We start from the raw sequence: 24,382 nt of genomic DNA, 5'->3' as shown, positions 1-24,382 counted from the left end.
CCCCCGACCTCGAGGACCCACCCGCATCTCCCAGACCAGCCCCAGGGCCCAGCTTGCACCTCAGGGACCCGCCGCGTCCGCTTCACGGGCGGGATCCCCACTGCCTGGACCAGACCGCCTCCCCAGCTATGGGACCCTCACTTCACAGACCGCTCCCCCACCCCCACCCCCACCTCACAGATTGACCGCCCAATTTGGGGAGCAGCTGCCTAATCTCACAGGCTGGTACCTCAATTCCAGGAGCTGCCCCCACCCCCTCTCACTTCAGGGATAGCCCCTCCGAGCCCAGCCCTTTCATGTCACTAGTCAGATTCACAAGTTAGAGATGAACCTCTAATGACCACACCCCTACGAAGACAAATTTCCCATGTGTCTCACTGGCCCCCTACTTCAGGTCTGGTCACCCCATCTCCTGGGCCCGTCATTCCATTTCACCGACTGTCCTATCCCCTCTGTGGACCAGCCCCTCCCCTTTCATGTCATAGACCAGCCTAATCCTAGAAGAGTAAGCTGGGAAGACGCGATTCTTCCCCCACTCCTAGACTCTGATGAAATGCCAGGGGAATGAGGAGGGAAGTGAGGCCCAAGGTATGGCCATCTTTGAGTTTGTCCTGGCCCGCAGTGTCTCCAGCTCCCCTCGCCCTCCCCCCGCCCCCCCAGCATCAAACCCTGCTGGAAGCCACACAGGAAAGGAGGACAGGATGCCTGGAATAGACTTTTACTGTTTTCAGTTTATCGGAGCTCCAAAACTACTCTTTTCAGTCTAGTTTTGATTTTATGTTAGGGCAGGGGAAAGTGTCTGCTGGAACCAGACACTAAACCCAAGGGGGTTGGTGCCAGGGTTCTAGGAATGGCTTGAGTGGTGTGAACCCTAAAGTGAGAGGATTCATTCCCTCTCCCTCCCCTTCACGGCTGTAGCTGGAGGGCCTCTGAGCTGGGGAGGTGCGGAGGGGGGAAAAGTTTCTTTTCTGTAGGAGCCTTGTCTTCCCTCTCTGGACTGTGGGTGGCTTGTGTGACCATTGATGCTTTCTCTGTCCCAGACTCTGAGGAGCAGATTCATCAGACAGAACTGACGGGCCTCCCCCAAGCACACAGGGCACTAAGTTAAGACTGGCTATTTGTAGGCACTGGATTTCCAAGACGACAGGGAGGAGGACAGGGACTGCACTGCTTCCTGGCAGCTTCCTTTTGGGATCAGCCCCTCTGCCTCCCCTCCACCCCCTAAGAGATCCTGAAGCTGGGGATGGTGTAAGGTCCTGCCTGTTTTGCAGAGTGTGATGGCTGCCAAGCATAGTTCTGCCTTTGGGTCAGGCTTGGCACCCAATTTTCCAACACATTCAAGGTTGGCATGGCTTCCAGGCAGGTATTTTTTTTTTTCCCCCACATCAAAATAAGCTGAAAAGAGGCTGAGATGTTTTTAAAATTGTTTTTAAAATTAGGATCTGAAAGTCTCAAGGTTTTCCCAATGGGAACTGAGAAGTAGAGTTACAGTTTCTAAAATGCTGATATGGTTCTGGTGCTTCTACACAGTCCCGGTGCTGTTTGAAGGACCGAGAAAGTCTTCGTAGAGTTTGCAGACGAAGTCCTGAATTCCTGTCTTCTGACAGTCTTCCATTTAGGGCCAGGAAACTGAATTAGTCTCTCTGAAAGGAAAGAGAGTGTACTGGCAGAGGGGACTGTAGGACTTTAAATTTGCTGTTTATGGAGTACTTCCCCATACCTCAACTTGTCCCGTTCTCACAGCAGCCCGTTATAAGAGCCCCTTAGGGCCACTGCTGTCATTACTACCTACCTGCCTTTTACAAATTGAGAAAACTGGGACTAAGAGAGGTTGATTCACTTGCCCAAGGCTGCACAGCCACGAAATGACAAAACTATGACTAGAAGAAGCCCAGTCCCTAGCTCCTAAATCTGCAGTTCTTGGGTACCCAGAGGCCTTTCTTTCTGAGGAGGGGGCTAGCTGCATGTGAAGGAGGGGTCGCAGCTGGGTGATGACTGCCACCTGTAACTTCTGCTGCCTTCCACCACAGGCTTCCCAGTTGTTTGGATCCTGGCTGCTCAACTTCCTTGGTCTAAGCTCCCAGGGGGCCAGCCACGCCTGGCTGACCGGAGCCTGGGGTGGGAGGAATGGGGCGTGCAGGAGGAGAGAGGAATTTGCCTGTGCGCTCAGGCCCCATCAGCTGTCTGGCTGACTGCTCAGCACCCTGCCCGTCAGCTGTTTTACTTAGTTAGGGCAGACACAAAGGCTAGGCCTCTTGTTTTTATTTTTCTCTTGAGAGTGTTCTCAGCTGTGAGCCTCGTGGTCCCTGAAACAGGAGAGAGCTTAAGGTCTGTCCTGTGGCAAGGTTAGAGGGGCCAAGAGTCTCTGCTGTGACTTTGTTTTTTAGTCAAAAAAAAAAAAAATTAGGAAACACTCCCCTCCCCATAGCTGCTAGTGACAGACTTGCCATGTGCTATTTAATAAGTTACAAATTTATGGCTCTTTGGGCAGAAAAACACATACACGGCCCTTCCCTGTGTGTTCTCGCTGCTTTGTGCTGTGGGGTGGCTGCTGGTGGCTTTTCTCATTACCGTTTAGATGCTGGTTTGGCCGGGAGTTCGCCCTGTTCGTGTTCTGGCCGGAGTTTCCTGGACAGAGTTCCCACAACACTGAGATGCACTCTGATTCCGTTTTCCGACCCAACTCCTTGTTCTCCCCTCGTTCACGTTTCTAGTGCACTCGGAGGGGCCTGTGACCACAGCTGTGGTCCAATAATGATCACTCCTGCTTGACGGGAGACAGGCACCCGACTCGGCGCTTTATGTGTTTCATCACTGCCATTCTGAGAGGGGGACGTTTTATCTCCGCTTTACAGTTGCAGAAACCTGAGCTCTGGGAAGTTCACTGGAGGAGCTGGGATTGGAACCCAGACTGATCCAATTCCAGATCTGGTCCATACTTAATTAGTATCACTACTAATAAAGTTGTAAGTGATCGGTTCTAACCTGGGGGATGAGCCTTGGGGCCTGCTGAGTAATTGTCAGTTACCTTTAAAATGTCTGCCCTGGGGGCCATCCCCAGGAAATGGCCTCTATGGCAGAGGGTGGGTCCACTTGATAGTTTTGCCTTCCCTACTCTCTCCCCACGGGAAGCGGCCAGCTGTTGGCAGTGCCCAGTTGCTGGAATCTGGACATGTCTTCTTTCAGCTTCTCAGCAGTCTTGACCCTCTGGAAAACAGTGCCTCATTGTCCTTGGAGGGGTGTACTGGGTGGGTGGGGGGGGACAAGGGAGTTGCCTGGGGCATTCCGGGCTACTGATCCTCCTTGTTTCCGTGGAAAGTTTGGACTTTCGGCTTGCTCGTCTGTGGCGCCTCTGTGTGTTAGGCCAGGGTCAGGGTACCCAGCTTCTGAGCCTGTGACAGAGGCGCTCCTGGAGTGATGTGTGCTTCTACTGGGCTCTGCGTCCATGCCAGAGATTTTCCTAGGCTCTACACTAGTGCGGGGCAGAGCTGGGATTCAAACCCTGGCGTGTCTGATTCTTAGCAGGTATCTTTTCTGCTGTGCTGTGCCAAGCTGTCAGCCACAGGCCACAGCTTAGTGTGGAAAGGTATGGGCTGCTGGGGTCTGTATCCCCACCAGGAGGGGTTTGAGGTCTTCCGAGGGAACACCTCAGTCTTCCTTTCTTCCAGCTTCCCCAGTGATGGCCACGCATTGGTGAGGCAGGGTGGGCCCTTAGCCGGAGGGGCCGGTCGAAGGCCAGAGTTACTGCTGAGGTGCTGAGCTGCCCGCTTTCTCCATTTAGTCATCATACAAGGAGTATGCTGACCTTCCAAAGCTTCCCTTGGGCCCTTACCTTGTTCCAAGGTTCAAGAAGTCGAAAAACTTCCTCCTGGCTTCACTCTCATTCCAGTGCTTCCGTGGGTTGTCCTGGTCTCAGTGCCTCCATTAATAATAATGAACACGATATCAGTAGAACACTTTTCTTTCTTCATTGTTTATACAACTCTTTCCTATAATATTTACTAGGCACTTACTATGTGCAGGCACTGCTGGGCGCCTTACACACATCGTTTCATTGAATCACATGGGCCATATGAGGCCATATTATTATTACTACTCATTTTACAGATGACAAAATAGGCACAGAGAGGGCGAATCCACTTGCCCGAGTCCTGTAATTAATGAGTGGCAGGGCAGGGATTTAAACCCAGGCCTGGGATTTAAATGCAGAGTCGAGCTAGTAACCATTCTTTATACCAGGGGTCCCCAACCCCAGGGCCACAGACCCAGTATTGGTCTGTGGCCTGTTAGGAACCGGGCTACACAGCAGGAGGTGCGCGGCCAGTGAGCGAAGGAAGCTTCACTTGTATTTGCAGCTGCTCCTCAGCGCTAGCACCACCACCTCGGCTCCGCCTCAGATCATTGGGCCTTAGATTCTCAAGGGAGCACCGGTTCCTGGTGCTATAAAGGTTGGGGACTGCTGCTTTACACTTCAGTTCATGATACTGGATCGGATCTCAGTTGCCTTTTGGTTTGATTGCTTTCTATCACTAGTAGGCTAAAAATCTTTTCTGCCCCCACTTCTTCCCCCACCCCCAATTTTTGTTCAGTCTCCCACATCTGTCTTCTTCCTGTTCTCGGTGGCTTCTTCCCTCTCCTTTGTTCTTGGGGACTCAGGATGGGATGCTGGGCACCTGTGGCAGTGTCTCCTGCTCAGTGGAGAGCCCCACTTCTCCACCCATCACCAGTCTGGTCACCTGTTACCCTCAAGACAGCCGCGAGCTTATTCCCGCACAGCTGTGGAGTGCCGGGGGCGGTCCTCCGAGGTCCCTCTTCTACCCCTTCTGGGTGGAATCAGAAGCTTCTGTGCCCGCTGCCCCATACAAACATGCTCCTGTCTTTGTTCAGGTGTTTGTCCATGGCTGCCATTTGGAGCCATCCCACTTTGTCGATAACTTTTAAGATAGATAATTCCGGATGTCCTGTGGGAGAGAGAGTGGGAGAGGAAGTATCAGGAGACAGAGTTTTCCAGGAAATCTTGACAAAGCTGCTGATTAACAGGGGCATCCAGGATCATCTCACTAAGGGTAGGCCTGGAACCTCCACGGCCTCCCAGACCGGCTTTGCCTTTTCAGCTGGGGTCTTGTTGGGAGTCTCACATCTGGCCTCAAGTGTCATTCACGTCCTGATGAGTCTTCCAGCTAACAAACTGATTGCCTAACCAGTGGGGCTCAGGACTGGCCTCTCCAGGGATGCTGGGCTGGTGGCAGGCAGAGTGTGTGGTTGGCCAGGCTCGGCAGAGCCCCAGTGGCCAAATTTTCCTTAAAGACGGCCTCTTAAAGCTTATTTCTTGTGTGATTGTGGTATTGTGGTTTTATGGGAGAACAGTGTTATTGCTAGGTGCATGCTAAACTATTCAGGAGTAAAGTGTCGTGATACCTGCAACTTAGTTTTAAATGATATTAAAAAAAAACCAGATACATATGTGTGTACATATATATAGCGAGACGGGGACAGCAGTGGGAAAAGAGGGTGAAAAAAAATTGGTAATTTTTTTTACACAAATGGCAAAATGTTAATAATTGAATCTAGGTGGAGGGTATCCAGGTGCTCATTGTAACGATCTTCATATATTTAGCTATTTTCATGATAAAAAGTCGGAAAAAAGTAAGAAAACCTTGCTTTTCCAGTGTCTGTCGGCCAGTGCCTGTCTACCTGTGGTTGACTCGAGTGACTCGGGCTTCGGCCAGTGTCTGTCTACCTGTGGTTGACTCGAGTGACTTGGTCTCCTGTGGCCCCCTATGACCCTGGACGGGTGATATAAAGACTGGATGGGCAGAGACAGGAGTCAAGCTGGCCTGGTGTGATAGTGACTGGCGACTTCACCTGGGGATGAGGGCACACAGCCACCATGACCCGTGCAGAAAAAAGACAAAGCCAGCCTGGGCCAGGGAGCTTCCATGGTGTGGAGGCAGCTTCTGGGGGTTATTTCAGGGTTGGGCTAGGGAGATGCTGGGCCCTGGTTGGAGTTTGGAAGAGGTTGCCTGGGTGGGATGCAGAACAAGTTTTACAGAAGGCAGAGAACAGCCTCTGGGCAGCTGGAGCCTGGGGCGGGGGGTTGAAATGCCATTCAGTTCACATGGGGAACCTCTTCTCTGTGGCCAAAGGAGCACCATTAGCCTGTGGGCAGCATAGGCCAGAGTGGCCCCAGGGTCTTGCTTACAGCTCAGATCTAGCTGTGGGCTCCTCAGACTTCAGGCTTCCTCTCCTGGAATCCCCACTCCCAGGCCCTCCATGTCTTGTTTTGTGTCGACTTGAAGCTGGGCCACTCGCGTCTCCCATCTGTTTGGGAGAAGCAGCCGGATTCTGACGCCGGTGACCCCCTTGGCTTTGAGGGCCCTCGCGCCCTCTAGAAACATTTCGGGCCGTCATTGGGGAGCGCTTCATGTAAGGATCTTCTCTGAGCCCCACTCCTGTCCGTCAGCGTGCAAGGGCACAGAGGCTGGCCACTTGATAGGGATCATGGGATCTTCCAAGTGTGGTCTCAGGGTGGTGTGTCATGGCCTTCCTCTGCCTGTTCGAAAAGCAGTATGATGTGTGTTTTATGGGGGGAGGGGTGGTGCTGGGAGGAAGCTTTATGTAATTCTTGGCTGGGACTCAGGTAATTGTTTTAATGAAATGGAATGCAGCTTATTCAGAACTCACTTGGCAGAAACAGCCATGTTCTGTTCTGTTTTCTTGTTGGGGAGAGCAGGGCACACATTTCCAGCTGTTTCAAATAGTAAGACCCTGGGTGAGCGGGAGCAAGGTGGGCGGAGGCCTCCCGGGAGCGCTTCACTTTGGCTCAGGGATCCTCTGGCGAGTCGGTTCTCCTCTGGCCCCCAGTCTGTGGGTCTTTTTGAATGAGCCATGGAGACTGGGGCCTCTTGGAACAACAGAAAAAACCCTGTTGAGAGCAGGTTGTAAAATGGTCCCCAAACCTGCCTCCCGCGTAGTTGGAGGCCAGCACACCGCAGACACCGTCCACAGCTTCTCCTTTGTTCATTCCCTCTTTACTCCACCCCCCACGTCTTTTTCAACCCCAACACCTTTTATAACTCCCCGTGCCCTCCTGCCCCAGATCTCCTGTCATCCTCGACAGCTGTGGCCTAATGTGACCTAATATTCTCCATCTGCAGATTTGCTTCAACCTGTTTCTCTTCTGATTCTTTTTACCTTTCTGCCCTTTGGAACCTCTTTTCTTTGCTCCTTTTTTCTTTTATTATTATTATTATTATTATTTTTTTTTAAACACAGCTTGGGCCATTCTTTCATGTTTTCTCTCTTGCTGGGAACACCTCCCACTCTTCAGAGGCTGTATTTCCCCCTCCCTTTTTTAAGATCCGCTTCTTTCGCGTTTTCCCAAAGGCTTTTCGCTGGGCTGCCTGTTCCTCTCCTAGGTACCTAGATCAACCTATCTACTTGCGTGACCTCTTTTCCCGCTGTGTGTTGGCGACTCCTAAGTTTATATTTCCACCCCTGACGTGGGTTCCATTGTCCAGATTCTTCCGGTCTGTTCGTCAGCAAAGACCCAACTCATTTCCTTCCCACTCTCTCCTCGTAGTCTTGTTTATTGTCTGCTCTGTCTGCCACTGCCCCTTCTCTTCTCTTGGCCTGTGTGAAATCATGGGCACTGTGCAACACTTTCAGATTTAGGCAACATTTGCATGTGCTTTGTCATTTTTTATATGATTCTGACAACAACTCTTTGAGGCAGATGGTAGTTTTCCCCGTTTTACAGATGAGGAAGAAAAACTGAAGCTCAGGGAACTCAACAGGAAGGAGACACACCCGGTGTCACTGTGGATAATGATGTTAAGAACTTGATCCTAGGTCTTGTGGCACCCAAATCATTCTCTTTTTGGTTCTTCTACCTTTAAGATTTCAGCTGCAGCCACCTTCTTGAGAAGGCTTTTCCCAGTTAAAACGCCCAACCTCTTGACCCTCCCACCAATAAGACTTCACAGATCTACGGAAATCGGGCTTCTTACCTTTTGTCTACTCCCCAGCTCTGTAAGCCCCTTGAAGACAGGAATCTTATCTGCCTTTCTAGTGTCTCTTACCATCAAGGCTCAGCTCTCTCTGTGGTCACTTAATGAATACTTGAGGGTGGTTACTGATTAAATGGATACGAACTGCGGACATCCACTGTGATGGTTTACTTTAAGCAAAGCACTTTCTCTGCTGGAGAATCTGAGCAAGAAAACGTCTCGGTTCCAGGTGGGTGGGAAGGCCGCATGGTGCCCTGGAGAGAACACAGGCTCCACCATCTGTCACTTCTGGGTCTGTATCAATGCTGCCTCTTGCTGACTGCGTGACCTCGGCAGGTCACCTTACACCCTGAGCCTCAGGCACATATCCTGAAATGCTTTAAAGTGTTCAATAAATGGTAACAATTATGATTATTATTTACTCTTGGAATACTCTACACATTGCTCTGGGGGTTTGGCTTTCCTCCTCACCTCTCCACTTTGGGAACCTGCTGCCTGTGTTTGCTTTGACCTTGGTGGCGGGTGTCTAGTGTACTTGAACCTGGTTGGCCGTTCACCTGGGCCTGGAGAGGAATCTGATTTTGGTTGCATCCCTGGAGAAAGGGATTTGGGACTCTTCATGGCCTTGTGGGGTCAAGAGTGTTGGTGGCTCTGCTCTGCGGGTGCAATGGCCATACCCCAGTGCTGATGGTGTTAGCTGGGTTTTGGTTTTGAGATATTTCATTTCCCTTGAACCTCTTTGGTGGCTTTGAAGGAGGAAGCGGCTAGGGGAAGAGGTCACCCAGTGGCTTGGTTTATACTAATCGCTCATCTAACACTAACATTAAAGCTGCCACAGAGAGCCACACCAGGATCCGCTTCCAGTTCAGTGCTGGGCTTCTCCCAGAACCCTCAGGTCTCCTCTGGTCAAGGCAGGCCGTGAAGGCTGCTCCGTGACACTGGCAAAGCCTCACAAGATGAGTCTAGGCCAGTGAGACTCTTGGTAGCAGTAGAGAAAGGGAGAGGTTGGTTATCGACTGTGAACTATGGTTTTTGTCAGTTGAGTGGGCACACCCATTTGCTGGAAGCCCACCCCAGTGCTGGGCTGCCCTGCCACCTCTGTACCCTTTTAGGGGCTCTCAGTCCGTTGGGTCAGCCCTGGGCCCTGTTGGGGTTTGAAGTGGCTCAGAGAGTCCCGGCCAGGCTTTTGCTCACTCTCTGTTGCCTGGAGCGTTCCTCTTCTATATGTGAAAATGGGAGTGTCCCGTGGCCTGTACTTGGCTTCCTTTGGATTCTCCATCTCCTCTGTGGGCTCCTGGCTTGGCTGGCCCTCTGGGATGAGCTCTGGGAGTATCAGGTCGGGCTGGCTCCTTGAGGTCTGTGTGAAGGGGCGGATGTGGCACCTGGAACATTACACTGTGCCTTGGAGACCTAGCCTGGCAGCCCTTCTGGCCTCGCTTGGTCACATGCTGTTAATCTGAAAAGTCTTGTGTGCCCACGAGTAGCTGTGTGGTTTCCTCACCCTTCCTTATTAGCATCAGCCTAGCTGCGACTTTAGGACAGCTGTTAGGATGGCCGAGTGGCCTCATTTCTTCCCTGCCTCACCACCTCAGATGGCCTCTTCTGCTGTGTCCTGAACTTTCTAAGAATTCCCGCCCCTTCTCTCTCTTTGGAAGTTAGCACTTGAAGTCTTTTTGCCTCATCTGCTGAGATAGCCACATCGGAAACAAGCAGGGGTGGGAGTGGGGGGCGGGAAGAGGAGCATCACCTGGAGGTGGTTCTCATGGCTTCCTGTGGTCATTTCTGGTCATCTGTTTCCAAACATCCTGTTTGTGCCTCTAGAGCAGCGGGAACACTGACCTGGAGACAGCTGTCATCTGGCTGACCTCCACAGAGGCATGGGGACCAGGGCTGTTGTAGTTTACCTGCCCCCGGGACCCTTGGCTTGCTGTCATCAGCTATTGATGGCGTTGCTGGTAGCAGCTCGTTTTGACATCATTTTCTTGGGCTTCTGCCATTTCTCTTCTTCCTACTTCTGCTGGAGAGATTCTTCTTTGAATGTTCCGTTGGGTACGATCAGTCAACACTCCTTTCTCTGTGATTCTGTACAGATCTAGTCTTTCTTAGCCCTATGCTTCTAGAGCTTGAAGGAGACTTAGGGTGTCACCTACCTCTGTAAATGGTGGGGGGAGGGTCTCTGGCCATCACCTTCTTCAGTCAGCGATGCTCACTTTTTATTTGTTCATATATTGGGCTTCCATCAAATATTACAATTGCAAAAGGGGTTTTGTGGCTTTTAAGAAATTTAAAAATAAAAATGTAAGAATGTTTGGAAATCACTTACAAGGTTCAACTGACTCGTTTTACAGATGGACGAACTGAGGCCCTCTGAGGAGAAAACACTTGCTTGGGACACTTACTAGCACAGCAGACCTGTGCTTTTAACTCTTTCTAGCCATTTTGGGGGAATGTCTGGGGTCCTAGTTTTCTTCGTTTATAGAACTACACGTCTGCCACAGTGTAGCCTTGAGCTTTTTTTTCCCCCTAGAGACTTTTATCATATCATTTTGTATGCGATATTGTTATTTGCTTTTGTTAAAGTTTGTATGTCAAAGAAGATACATGCTTATTGTAATAATAAAAAAAAGGTACAAAGGTGAAAGTCTTTTATTTCTTTCCCCACAGGGGTAACTATTGTTAATAGTTTGGTATGTATCTTTTCCAACCATTTGCTATACATTTATAAATATATAGGCATGCAAACAATATACATACCCTTCATTGTTATTTTTTAATTAAGATGAAATTCACATAACATATAGTGAACATTTTTTTATTTTTTATTTTTTAAGGTGAGGCAACCCTTGGTTGACCTCACAGATTGCAAGGACCTTGTCAGTTTATAATCCCTTATTTATTTATTTATTTATTTACTTTTTATGCCTACGGCACCTGGTCTTCCTAGGTGGCTTCTCATCCAAGTACTAACCAGGCCCGACCCTGGTTAGCTTCTGAAATCAGACGAGATTGGGTTTATTCAGGATGGCATGGCTGTAGACACAATTAACCATTTTTAAGTGTACAATTCAAGTACACTTAATTTGTGTATTTGTGCAGCTGTTACTTCTATCTAGTCCCAGAACATTTCATCCCTAAGGAGTCCTGCACTCTGCCCAAGACCTCCCCATCTTCCTCCTCCCCCAGCCCCTGGTAACCACCATTCTGCTTTCGGCATCTATAGATTCGCCTATTCTGGACATTTCATATAAATGGAATCATACAATACGTGGCCTTTTGTGATTGGCTTCTTTCACTTAGTATGTTGTTTTTTGAGGTTCACCCATGCTGTATCAATACTTCATTCCTTATTAATGGCCAAATAATATTTCATTGTGGGGATAGGCTACGTTCTGTTTATCCATTCATCTGTTGATGGACATTTGGGTGATTTTCACCTTTTGGCTGTTGGGAATGGTGCTGTTGTGAACATTAGTGTTCAGGTATTTATTTATTTGAACACCTGTTTTCAGTTATTTTGTGTTTATGTCTCTTCACTGTTTTAAAAGTTTATTTTTCTATATTATAAATGTTAAGAGGACACATTATGTTCATATTCCTTTTAATATTTAACTTTTTTTTACTAATTATCAATGTTATACATGTTCATTGTAGAAAATTAGAAAACTACGGAGATATGGAGAGAAGGGTATAATAAAAACTCTTAGAGACAATTATCCAGTCATAACCATAATTAATATTTTAATACATTTCTATAAAATCTTTTCAGTGCATATATGTTTACGTAATTGGAATATTGCCAGCATTAATGTAATTTACTCTGTGCTAGGCACTGTTCTAAGTGCCATACTTGCATTACCTTAATTTTTTCTCAAAACAACCCTGTGAAGTGGGTATTATAGATACAGACACTAAAGCACAGAGAGAAGAAGTGACTTGCCTGAAACGAGTTGCTGGTAAGTGGCCAAGCTGGTGTTGGAACCCAGAGACTGCTTTAGTCCACTGTGCCATACAGCTCCTTTGACTCCCATTCTGATTGCCACTCAGCGATGCCACTGAGTGCCACTGGGAAGACCGGAGGGGAAGGGGACAGGTGGTGCGTGTGTTTGTGTATTTCCTGTATGAGGATCCCAACGTGCTTGGGAGCATAGTAGTTGAGAAAGTGATCAACCAGCTGTGTGGGTACTGAACACTGCCCGCCCCCCACCCAGATTTGTCAGGGACTGAAAGCCACTGGGAAGTGTGGCATGAGCTGATGTGCCTCCCCGCTCTCTGGGCGATGTGGGATGGGGGGAGGTCTGTGTGGTTTAGCAAAAGGAAGGGAGCCTTTTTTGCTCCGTGACCACCCCCGGCCTCCTCTGCTTCAGTGAGCAAATGCCTGGGGTCCCTTGTGTTCCTCAGACTGGCACTCCGTCGGTCCTCTCTGTCCTGCTATTCTTCACTTTCAGGTTATTCGCTTGTATCTTACTCTTGCTTTTTTTTTTTTTGAAAGGCTTTCCTCAATTATTGAGCTTTCTCAATTAGAGAGTTGGAATCTCCAGCTACAATCATTGATTTTTCTTTTTAGTTCTGTCAATTTTGCTTAATCTAGTTTGAAGCTCTGTTATTGGGTGTATATACATTTAGAATACTATGTTTTGACCTTTTTATCATTGTGAAATGTCCCTCTTTATCTCTGGTGATATTCCTGTCCGGAATTCTACCTTGTCTGATTTTAACAGAACCACTCTCAATTTTCACAAGATGAGTGTTAGCATGGTCTGTTTTTCTCCATTGTTTTAACATACCAAACCGGTAGGAACTACTTATCTGTGTCTTTATATTTAAAGTGTTTCTTATAGACAGCATTTAGTGAATCTTGCATTTTTATCTAGTCTGGCAAGCTCTTCCTTTTAATTGGAATGTATAAACCTTTTAACATCATTTTCTTTTTTTTTTTTAAACGCCTACAGCATCTGGTATTCCTAGGTGGTCTCCCATCCAAGTACTAACCAGGCCCGACCCTGGTTAGCTTCCGAGATCAGACGAGATCGGGCATGTTCAGGGTGGCATGGCCATAGAGACCTTTTAATATTTAAAGTAATTATCAGTATGATTGGGTTTGTCTACCACGTTAAAATTTGTTTTTTGTTTGTACCATCTGCTCTTTATTCTTTTTCATTTTATTGCTTTCTTTTGGATTCATTGAATATTTTTTAGGTTTCTATTTTATCTCCACTACTGGTTTATTTAGCTCTACTTCATTGGCTTACTTTTTTTAGTGGTTGCTGTATGAGTTACAGGTTTAACATCGCAGTCTCCCTTCAAATCATATTATGCTATTTCAGGTATAACGTGAGAATCTTATATTTCCGTTCCCCCCGTCTGGTCCTTTGTATCATTGTTGTCATAAATTTTATGTCTACGTATATTATAAAACCCACACTGCATTATTAGTTTTTTTTTATTTGCTCACAAATTTACTGTTTCGGGCCCTCTTTGTTCCTTTGTAAAAAGAGCCTTTTAAAGGCTAAAGAAATTAACAACAAATGTTTGCAAAACATTATTTTTTTCCCTTCCTCTCCCTTTTAGTTTCTCTTCCAAAAACTTGTCTTTCTCCTTCTTTCCCTGGCTATTTTTCCCTTGGAGCTTCCCTCAGCATCACTAATCTTCAGTGAATGCTTTGTGGTTTGTCTCATCTGTGGCTTAGTCATGATAATCAATGATGCTATCAGCTGCTCCCAGCTACAGAGCCCCATGGCTGGTGTTGCTAACACATTCCAGTGGTGCATGGTTCAGAAAATCCGCACATTCCAGCTCACATCTCCTGCCTCCTCTGTCCCATGGGGAGAGTTGTGGCAGGATGAGATCGGCAGGACACTGGGGTTGCCATTCTCCCTGTTCCTTGTCTGGTTGTTCTTGGTAATGCTCCTCTTCCACCTGTTCCTCCATCACCCAGGTCCTGACTCTGCCTGAGACCCAGACTCCTTCCCAGCTGCCTCGTTTCTGTGAACCTAGCTCACCTCACCAGCTTGCCCTTACCCACCCACAGAGGAAGCCAGACAGGCCACACAGGGAGTTCACACCTTCAGTGCCCACAAGGGGCTGCTGTGCTGTGGCCACAGTCTTTTTTTTTAAGGGTAGTTGTGGTGCCTGGTGGGGAGGAGTGGTGGTAACTAGTTCACAGTGGAGGGGAATTTCCTGAGTTAGAAGTGTAGGGAGGGCTCGAGCTCTGTGTGCATGTGTTGCTCTTCTCATCGTGCTTTGCATATGGTGAGCACTTATGGAGACTAGAGGGGGCATGGACTGAAGTGGTAGGACAGATCCCTGTAGCATGTGGGCTTGGCAGGAGGTCATTCATTCATTTATTCAGTAGTCGTCCATGAAGCACCTCTCATGTGCTAGGCACTGCCCTATAGGAGAAGGTGAAGATAGATAATAAAGCTACACTCCCCGTCCTCGCTGAGCTGTCACAGGCTGGCTGGACACTTAGGCCCTTCGATAGTTCTACCAGTTTGATAGGTGATCTCAGAGGAAGTACACAAAACTTTGGGAACTCAGAGGAGAGGGGTCTTGACTCGCAGAGAACGTGGTCCGGGAGGACTTCCTGGAGGAAACAGACCCTAAACGGACCTTCTGTTGAGTATTTATTTTAATCTTGACATGTAGAAAAAGCCCTAAACCTTCATCCTTTACATAGATAATACAATTTTCCTAATTAAGATCTGGGGTTCTCTTACAGAAGAGGCCTACACCATAAAAACTACACATTCCTTTTTTTGTCAGGTAGGCAAGGCAGATCTTTTTATTCTCACATTATGGAATAGGAAACTGATTGAGTCTCAAGGGATAAGAAATGATTTGGCCTCCTAAAGGAGAAAGGAGAGTGGTCTGGGCAGAGGAAACAGAAGTGCAAAGGCCTGGAGGGAGGAAGCGTGTGTGTGTGTGTGTGTGTGTGTGTGTGTGTGTGTGTGAGAGAGAGAGAGAGAGAGAGAGCGCGCACGCGCGCGAGCGAGCGAGCGAGCTCACTGGCTATGATTTGGTACCCTGTGTCCTCCCAATTGGATCTTGCAAACAATCAAACTCAACCTGGGCCACAAGGCCAGGAACAGTTGCTAGCCTTTGCTTCCTCAGTGGAATGACCTTTTGGGGTGGCCTTGGCATGACAGCTGAAGTGGGGCTGGCCTGTGGGTCTTCTGTTTTCCTCCAGTCAAATGTTGTGCTCTACCCTTGCAAACTCCTCTTGGGCTCAGCAGCTGGGGCCCTGGGCCAGTCCTGAAGGGCATTTTTACGAGAGTTTGGGGCCTGAGATTGCATCCTGGGCCCACCGGCTCCCAGAGTGAGCCCCGCTGCTTGTGTGGCAGGAAGGACCTGGTTTCTGTGATAATGGGCTTGGCCTAGCCCCTCTTCCTGAGAGGCTGTCGGGAGTTGGGCAGACTTCAGCCTCAAGATCGAGGGTGTGGACAGAGGGAGGAAACCTTTGGTGATCCTGGGCACTCTGAGAATTCCTGAAGCTGGCAGTGTGTAGTTTACAGCTCCCCCAAGGCTGGCCTGGGAGAACTGCTTGTTTTCAGAGGAAGAGCAGAGTGGCAAGCCTGTATCATTTCCCAAACCATTGCTTTCTGGGCCCCTGAGATAGGCATAGTTGATGTGGCCAGGGGAAAAAAAGGCAGGCCCTGGCGCGGGTTGCCCTGTGACTCTGCCTGACCTCCATCACTGTCCTTGTCACCCTGACCCTCCCATGCACCTTCTTTCCTGCTCCGCCTCCCGTCTCCTCTTCTGTCACCTGGTGGAACCTCCATCTTCCCGCCGGAAACATGGGGGAGGCATCCTGCACTCTTCCCTTTCTCCATAGCCACTCAGTTACCAGGTCTTGCTGATTTTACCTGTTTTTATTTTTAGAGCGTTGCGCCTGCTGGTCTTCCTCTGGCTGAGCCTCAGCACACACTGCCTGAGTAATCTAACCTGCAAGCCTGGTCCTGCCATTCTCGCCAAGAGCCTCCGGGTCTTCCGGGGCTTGCCCTGTGAGTCCAGCTTCTGCTGCAGACCCCTAGGCCTTGACTCCTCTCCCACCAAGCTGGGACTCTACCCTGAACTCCAGCCCCCTCTGTCTGCCAGCCCGCTGTGCACCTCTGCAGAGCTCTGTTCCTTCTTCTGCCCAGAAACCCCTCCTTTTCTCCACCCCGCCACCGCCCCATTACGACAATCTCCCACGGGTTAGCACTCTTGCATGGCAGTGGCATTGCTGGAGAGGAGTGTGTATGTTGCCTGGGTCAGCGCCTGGCAGGGCCCATTCCAGACATTTTGGTCACCTCGGATCGAGGCACAGATGGAGCTGCTTCAGCCCCAAGTGATCAGACTAGTCTTCAACAATAGTGAGTTGAGAGGTGCAGGGCGGCCACTGCCAGCTGTCGTCTTGGGCAATGGTTTCGCCTTTGCAGATTCCCAGCCCTCTGGGCCATGAACATGATGAACGTCTCCCTAAAGCAGTGCTGTAGGGACGTGTGCACATGATGCTTTGCGTGAAATTTCAGGTGGCTCATGCAGCCCTTAGGAGGTCATCTGTGGAGGCCAGGTTCCGCCCTCCACTGTAAGGTTGAGCTCTTTTGCTCTCAGCCTCTCTTGCTCTGGAAAGAGGGGTGAGGAATCCTTTTATCCACGGTGGGGAGCTGAACTGAGTCAGGAGAGGGCGGGGGCTGCGCAGCCAGGTTCAGGCTACACCGAGCAGGTGGGCGCTTGTCATGCCTAACACTTAGGCCTCTGGAGTAAGTCCAGGACGGCCCGTGTCAATGTCACCCCAAAGGCCGAACCCTCTGGCCGAGTTAGGAATTAGAGACCTCAGATGGGCACGTGCAGCAAGGACTACCCTGGCCCATCCCCGGACACCGTCCTCAGAGCTTGGATTGTCAGAGCAGATGGCACTGTGGGGCCTGCAGGTTGGCCTTTGGACCGGAGTCCTGGGAGGACCAGCAGTGCCCTTCCTCCCTTTGGCTTTGTGTACTGAGCTCCCCACATCCTGAGAACAGAGGCCTCTGGGTGTTCCCGCTTGGCAAGTCTTCGAACTTGGGGATGGCTTTGAAGCAGGAGAAAGAGATCGGTTTGGGTTGGGTCCTGCACAAGCCTGTCAGCTTTTTACCTAAGATCTCCTTGTGGGTAGAGACCAGTGATCCAGTCCAGGTGTGTTAGCAGATGGAGCTGGGAGCCAATGTGGCAGGATTGACACCTTGCAGAGCACTTTCTGTGCAGCTGCTTATGGCTTGTGCTGAGTATTCTTTTGCACCTGCTCCAGTGGGGCAGTCAGGGATGTCAGCTTTGTGGGCGGGACAGCCCCTTAGCCCCCATCTGTCACCTGGTGTCATTCGGTGAGGTAGGCACTAATGATATGTGTGCTTGTGATATGCCAGGCCTGCTTTATGTTCATTATTTTACTTGTTCCTCCGAAGGACTTAAGCCAAGCTTGGGAATCTCACAGTGATGTTAGGGGCTGTTATTACACTGCTGTGTAGATGAGGGAACTGAGCTCAAAGAAGTATAGTACCAGCAAGCAGCAGATTGGGACTTGAACGCAAGTTCAGCTACAAAGCCCATGCTACGTTATGCCGCAAACTCATACCTGCTGAGGCTGAGCAGGTGTTGTGAATGGATAAAGTAGGTCAAAAAAGAAAGGGACCTAGATTTTAGGCTATAGCCAGCAGTTACCCTGCAGCGGAGTAGGCCAGTGTTACTAGCTCTTCTGACTGCTCTTGGGAAGCCAGAAATCCTGGCTTTCATGTGCAGTCTCTTGATTTCTTTAGAAATCTAACTCAGATTTCTAAAAAAGCACGTGTGGGGGATACAGTTCAACCTGCAGGCCTTGGACCGGTGACCTCTGTTATGTTCTCTCTTGCCTCCCTTGACCCCCCTTCCCCCAGTCCTGCTGCCTCTAGGATCCCCTCTGGAAGGAGAAGAATCAGAGGTCATTGCCGAAAGAGATCTTCGTAGATATGTCTGGGCCATTCCTTAGCCATGTACAATTCCTGTTTCACCAAAAACATTGGTAGGCATGGGAAGGTAAGGAACTGTAGAATCGGGCAGAAGAAAGAATAAAATGTGCACTAGGCCATTCAAGCTCACAGGCCTGAGCGGTCTGGGTCTGAGCGGTCTGGGCTCAGCCACCAGGTCCCGGGGGCGCCCCTAGCGACTGCTAGTACTTCCTGCACTCTGCCACTCCACACTGAGCTGCCCTTGGCTCTAAGGGTGGTACGCCCCGGCCCGTGGGAGGATCTGGACACTAGGAGAGAGTGCTGTGGCTGTTCATTGTGCCTGCATTTTGAAATTTGTCCCTCTTAGTTGGAAACGGGAGTCATTGTTCATAGTCAATGAGATTTGATTCCTCTCATCCCAGCTCCTACCTCACCTAGGTGTGGGGTAAGACAGCGGAGTGGAGCCAGGCACCCCCTTTTGCTTGCAGGCAACCCATCCCAAGGGACTATGCCCACAGAGGAGGACATCGCAGTTTGGGGCACAGAAAGGAAGAGCATAGGGTTCAGCCTGCAGGCCTCGGACTGGTGACCTCTGTTATGTTCTCTGTTGCCTCCTTTAACCCGTTCTTCCCCCGGTCCTGCTGCCTCCTTTTAAAAAGGAGAAAGAAATGGTGTCAGAGAGGGCAGTAACGGGCAATGCTTGACTAGCTTTTTGACTTCCTTGGTGACCACTTCCTGTTTGGATGTAGAGACGGACAGGAGAGGCAGCAGCCCCAACTGGCAGGTTTGTTCAGGTCAGAGGTTGCCAAGTTAACCACAAGGCTCCCCGATTTTCCGTACAGTTGTTGGGGACCGAAGCACAGGATTTTTTGTCCCGTCTATCCTTGGGAAGTTTAGACCAGAAGCATCCAGGGCAATTTTACCCCTTGGTGCCCAGCATAACGCCAGGCACAAAGCGGATTCTGTGAGTGCAGAGTGATGGGGTTCAATGCTGCTGACTTATGCTGGCCTGCCAACCCCCTCCACCCCCCGCCCCGATGGCCCTCCTTCTTGGCCCCTCAGAGTGAGAAAGTATTCCCTGCAAACTCTGCAGAACCTAGCGTCCAGTGGAAGTCACCCAAATCCCCCCCTCAGAGCTCTGCTTCTATTAGAAGACAGTCCCCATGGTACCGTTCAAAGTCCAACTTCCAAACAGACTTTTGGAATACTCTCCATGTGTGCACATCAGGGACTTCCTGTGAGATGATTTCAGCATTATAGCTGAGGACTGCTCTTGCCATATGTCCTGGCTCTGCCGGGGGGATGCCCAGAGCCCCAGAGTGTCTCCTCTAATAAAATCCAAATCAGGGTTGAGGTAGTCTCATCAGTCTCCTGGTGTAACCAGCTGGGCATGGCAGAGGGACACCAGCCACACCACGTCACATCAAGGCAAGCCAAGCCTAGCCGGAGCCCGGGGACTCTCTCTAATGCATGAGCCCCGGGCCACAGACCACTGGTTCCGTTCTTCCAGGAGGCTTGCCATCTGCTTGGCTCTCTGCCTCAGCCCTGGGGTTGGTGGGCTTCTTGCAGGTAGACTTCAGGGTCTTATTTTAGTTCTTTTCCCATCCTGTCCTCTTCCTTGATGTCCCTCCACGTGAGCCCTGCCAATGAGACTGACAGCCCAGAGGTCTCAGAGGATGCTTTTTGTTTCAGGAAAGTCTGTCTTTTCCCTCCTTTTTTTTCTTGTGGTTTCCCAGTATGACTCTGGTTAGCCGAGGCCATGAGGACTGTGGAACTCCATCTGCTCCCTCCCTGTCCAGGAAGAGGCTGATTTCCCCGTGAGGAGAGTCAGCAAGGATCTAGGCTTGTAGAGAAATGTGTGTCCTCAGGACAGTGGCTGGAGCATCCCTCCTGTGTAGATCAGCGACCCCATCCAATCAGGGCCTCTGGTCAGACCATGCCCGCTGCCTGCCAGCATGGGGAACGAGCATGGGAAGCTTGCAAGGGACTGAGACAAGACTTGGGGCTCCTCTGTATATGACCGGCCCTCCCTAGACCATCCCCTTACTCAGGAGGTGTCGACAGTCACTCGTGACATCTACTTTCAAGTGGTGAAAGAACTTTGTCTTACCCAAAACTGAGCAGAGGGCTTTCAAAACCTGTGAGACCAAGGTCAGGGCTGGGTGGCATAGATGCCTCCAGGGAAGTGAAAGTGTCATTGTGGGCCGCCCGGGGCAGAGGGCAGCTGGCCTCGGCTCTTCCCTCTCCCATCTGCTCCACCTTCTCAGAGCTCTTGACTGTCTCAGGTAGTGGTTCCAACTCGTGTTCCACAGTGACATACCCTACGGATGACACTTGTGGTAGGTAAGGATCGTGTACTGCCCATCCTTGAGGGCACATCTGGGCTTCTGTGTACTTCCTAGCTCCTTTTCTCACTCAAGAAAGCATAGTGGAACACACATGAGTGGGGCCGATGGTCATGGGGTAATCTTGAACCTGCTTCAGTCTGTTTTCTAAAATTAAAAGCAAATGAGTTGCAAATGTCAAGACTTTATGATTGTTAGCCAAGGACGGGTGGTGGCATACCTCACGGCTGATTGATCACACATCAGGCCTCAGATTTTCTTTGTCTCTAGGCTGTTTAGTGTTTTCAGTGGAGCCCTGACTGCCTGTCTATCTCCTGATGATTCTCTTGCTTCCTCTGCCTGTTTCGAGGACACCAAAGAGCCACTGGTCTGTCTGTGCCCAGGCTCCTCCCTCATCCAGATAAGAAGGCTGCTTGGCAGTAAGCGAGGGTAGAGGTCAGTGCCTGACGCAGCCCTGTCTTGCATCATGCTCAGGTGAGGCCGCTGGCTGCATGGCACAGGAGGGAAACACTCATGCAAGCCTGCCATCCAGCAACCAAGTATAGCCTTCTCTGAATTCTTGAGCTCCACATGCCACCACCAGGGGCTCATCAGTGTGTCAGGACCCTGACTTGGGCCGAGGGTGAAGAAGAGAGGGAAGGGGGAAAGAGAAGGGAGAAGAACAAGGGCCCCTGTGGCCATAGTGGAACAGCACCCCAGCGGCCAGCCTTTTTGTATTGTCTAGTAACTCCCAGGACTTGTGCTTTGGAAACTGGAGAGTGGTGACAGGCAGAATGAGGCAGGGCTGCTGACAGCCTCTCCCTGTGGGGTGTCATGGAGAGAACATAGACGAGCTCTGCAGCCAGGCAGAGCTGTCCTCCTGGGGGACTCCGCCTGCCTGCAGAGTGCATTCATTGGACATCCCTGAGCCTCTTTGTCCTTATCTGTGAAATGGGGGTGTGAGGCGAGGATCCTAGTAGCAGCTCAGGAAGGATTATTTCATTCTTCCTTCTCCTTGTCTGAGCTTTCTGGCCATGCAGCTCTGTCTTTGGGTCCCTTCCTAGCACTGTGCTGGGCTCGGAGCCTCAGTGGCAGGAGCAGAGGCTGCTCTCTCCTGGGCTTGCTCCTCTAGGAGGTCAGAGGCTGAGAGCTTCCGTGGAGTTTGGGTAGCTCCTTCTATTGTCTGAGTTCCAGGTTCAAAGCTATAGGGCTTTCAGACATCTGCGACTTCCTAGCAGGCAGTAGAGCTGGGTGGGGGTGGGGGGGCCCTGGAGCCTTGACATTTCTCTCTTGCCTCTGTCCTTGCTAGGGAGTGAGTTGGAGGCTTCTGGGCTCAGCTCATGTTCTCTGAGGAGGATTGGAATGAACCCGAGGCAGGGATGGGTGAGGTCAGTGGTTTTCTCAGCAAGGAGGCCTGTCTTAGTGACAGGCCTGTCACAGCTTCCAAGATTCCTGGCTGCAGTCCCTGGCTCCACCCCCTCCCTGTCCTGTGCTTAAGGGAGATGAAAATCAGTGATGTGGATTTATTTACCCAGTGTCTCCTCTGTGTCGCAGTGGGAGGGTAGAGGAGGCTCTCCCCAGCCGTCATGGTGGCATTTGCACACTTTTTCATTGATTACTCACTGTGCGCTCTATGAAGTGTCTGAGTAACTAAAGCCCAGAATGGTCCAGTAAATTGCCACCCAGGCTAGTGAGTGGTGGACTTGAACCCACCTGCCTTACTGCCTGGAGGCCTGTTCTTTCTACTCTGCCTCACAGCCATGCTGGCTGGAGTGTCAGTAGGGCATACAGCTAAATTACTGTCCCAGCTCCCAACACCACCAGAGCAGCCAAATCTGTGGTATGGACAGGGGTGGCTTTATGTGGGGACAGTGGTGGCTTTGTGGTGCTGCTTAAAATTGTTCACCAATATCCCCAAGTGCATGTGCAAAATGTCTCTAAGCCTGACTCCTTATCTTACAATCATTTGCATTTTGCATTTGACTCCATATTTTGCTTGTTTTAATTTAAGGCAATGGTTTAAATTACTTGCTCCTGAGTAAATCTGATCCTCAGAAGGTATTCTGGGTTTACCCTGAGGTCGTTTCTGTGCCTTTAGCCTTCTTCTGTCCCCTGGGGGTATGAATATCTCAGCAGAAAATTGGGGAGGGGGTACATTCAGTATTGCAGATAAAGGCACACAGCTAGGAAAGGGAGGAAGGGGCCCAATTTAGTTGGAAAGTCAGGTTTCAGTGAGGGGGTGGGGGTGGGGAAGAAGTAAGGGCTAGTCTGGGGCCATATTCTGAGAAGCTCAAGACCGGAATGCCAACCCCAGGGTTTCTGATCTTATTTCATGGGCAGCGAGAGCTGTCAGAGGCCAAGTATTGTGACTCTTCCTTTTTCGGTTCATATCCAGTCACTGTAGGAGAGGCCACGAGGGTGTTCGTTCTGGGGATCTGGCAAGGGGGGAGGAGGTCCCTGTCTGCAGAGGGTTTGGAGTCTAGTGAGAGAGGCAAAAGTGACATGGACACACTCAAAAAAGGTGAGCTTCCAAGACATCAAGCTGCTGGTGTCTGCTTAGAGGGTTGGAGTCGGGAGAACCCAGAGCAGGATGCTGCAGGTGAGTTCGAGAAGGGGCTGAGCGTGGATTTGGATGCCAGTCCAAGTTGTTGGCTGCCTGTGATGAAAAGAAAGGGAGGAAAGTAATGGAGAGAGGCCCTGTGAAGGAAGAATTAATGCAGCATGGTGACCAGGGAAATGCGAGAGCTAGAAACGGTGCTCTAGGAGCTATTATGGGTACTCTTGGAGAACTAGGAAAGGCAGGCAAGAGAGAGCTGAATTAGGGAAATGACCCAGCCGCCTGAGACCAGGAAGCACTGACCTGTTCTGTGGCCACCTAGTTGCTGTGTTCATTGGTCAGAACCTGACTGGCAAAGAATGGGTAACTAGTACTGCAAAATTCACAAACATTATGAAAAGACAGCTCATTCCTGGAACAGACAAACTTTTGAACTTTCTGTTTGGGTCTCTGTAGGGCGGATGACTCACTTCTGAGCCCCTCCTAACCTCTGTTGGTGATTAGCAGGGGTGAGAGGCCCAAGGAGCCGCCCTGCCTCCCGGAGCCCAAATTGCAGAAATGGATTGGGTGGATTTGTAAGTGTTGAGAAAATTTCCAGCACAGGAGTCTCCTGAGTTCCAGGCCGTCTGTCTTTTTGTATGTAAACCCATGCTTTACCCATTGAAGGAACTGTGGTATAGGCCTGGAGATGGGCCCTAGACTTGACCTTAAAAAGTCTGGAGTTTCTGGGTGACCTGAAGAGGTGGATGAAGTGTGACCAATGAAATGCGTCCACAGGGGGAGGGCGGAGCCTGCTGATCCTAGACCTCGGAGATGAGTTATTTACAATAGAAAAGACGCTCAGCTGTCTGGCCAGCCTGGACCTGCTCCTGTGCCTGGCGGGGTGAAGGGGGTGGGTCGGAGGTGTGGGGAATAAACCTGGGTGTCTCCTTCCACTTGCTTTGGCTTATCCTCCTGGAGCCCCATCAGATGGGGAATGCCTGATCGGTGGGGCCCTGGCGAGTACCTGGTCCAGATGGGGCCTGGCACAGTTGGGCTTCTGCCTGGCATTCAGGGTGACCTCTGGAGTTGCCTTTCCACCTTCATTCTCTCAAGTCTCTGGTTACTTGTGCTCAGTGACCTTGGGCGCAAGCCAGGCACCCAATAAAGCGAACCTGCCGGCACACTGACTTTGTGTCAGCCCTGTAACGAAGGGCTCCTCAGCAGACAGGAAACCACCCTCCCACAGCCTGCGGGAAGCCCAGGGAAGGAACAGGCCACCTCCCGCCTCTCCCGGCAGCAGATTGGAAGACTCGGCCTCTCCCCTGGCTTCCTGTGTGTCACCCCCAGCCCACACTTCCTTCAGGGCCGTGAGAGTAGAATGGCAGTTCCTGTTGAGTGAGGCATGAGTCAGCCAAGGAGAATGGTGGCTGAATCTTCATAACCTCCAGGCACGGTTATTAAATATTTAAGTGACACTACAGTATTGATCAGTTCTCATCCAGCCCCTTAGGGAAAGCAGTTCCTGTCTGGGATTCATATAATAGCAGTATCTTGGATTTAGACAAACTCTGA

The 24,382-nt window shown here is 50.3% G+C and overlaps 1 protein-coding gene and 2 pseudogenes across 2 annotated transcripts in view; 1 reads left to right on the top strand and 2 right to left on the bottom strand.

The window, feature by feature from the left end:
* The first annotated feature begins 533 nt into the window (after positions 1-533).
* The window catches only part of PXN (paxillin), a 42,054-nt gene continuing 18,205 nt past the window's right edge, over positions 534-24,382 (top strand). The window contains exon 1 of one of the 2 annotated variants that reach the window (XM_025044480.1): positions 534-588. In XM_025044480.1, coding sequence (XP_024900248.1) covers positions 549-588 — 40 coding nt within the window. In that variant the 5' untranslated portion in view covers positions 534-548. Of the gene's footprint in view, positions 589-16,299; positions 16,361-24,382 lie in introns of those variants that run through there. The other variant, XM_025044479.1, reaches the window with a different exon arrangement.
* On the bottom strand, positions 10,929-11,047 carry LOC112477258 (annotated as a pseudogene).
* On the bottom strand, positions 12,950-13,068 carry LOC112477286 (annotated as a pseudogene).

The sequence above is a fragment of the Pteropus alecto genome, unplaced genomic scaffold (assembly GCF_000325575.1).
Source record: "Pteropus alecto unplaced genomic scaffold, ASM32557v1 scaffold113, whole genome shotgun sequence".
Taxonomy (NCBI): domain Eukaryota; kingdom Metazoa; phylum Chordata; class Mammalia; order Chiroptera; family Pteropodidae; genus Pteropus; species Pteropus alecto.
This window is presented reverse-complemented; position numbering and strand designations above follow the sequence as displayed.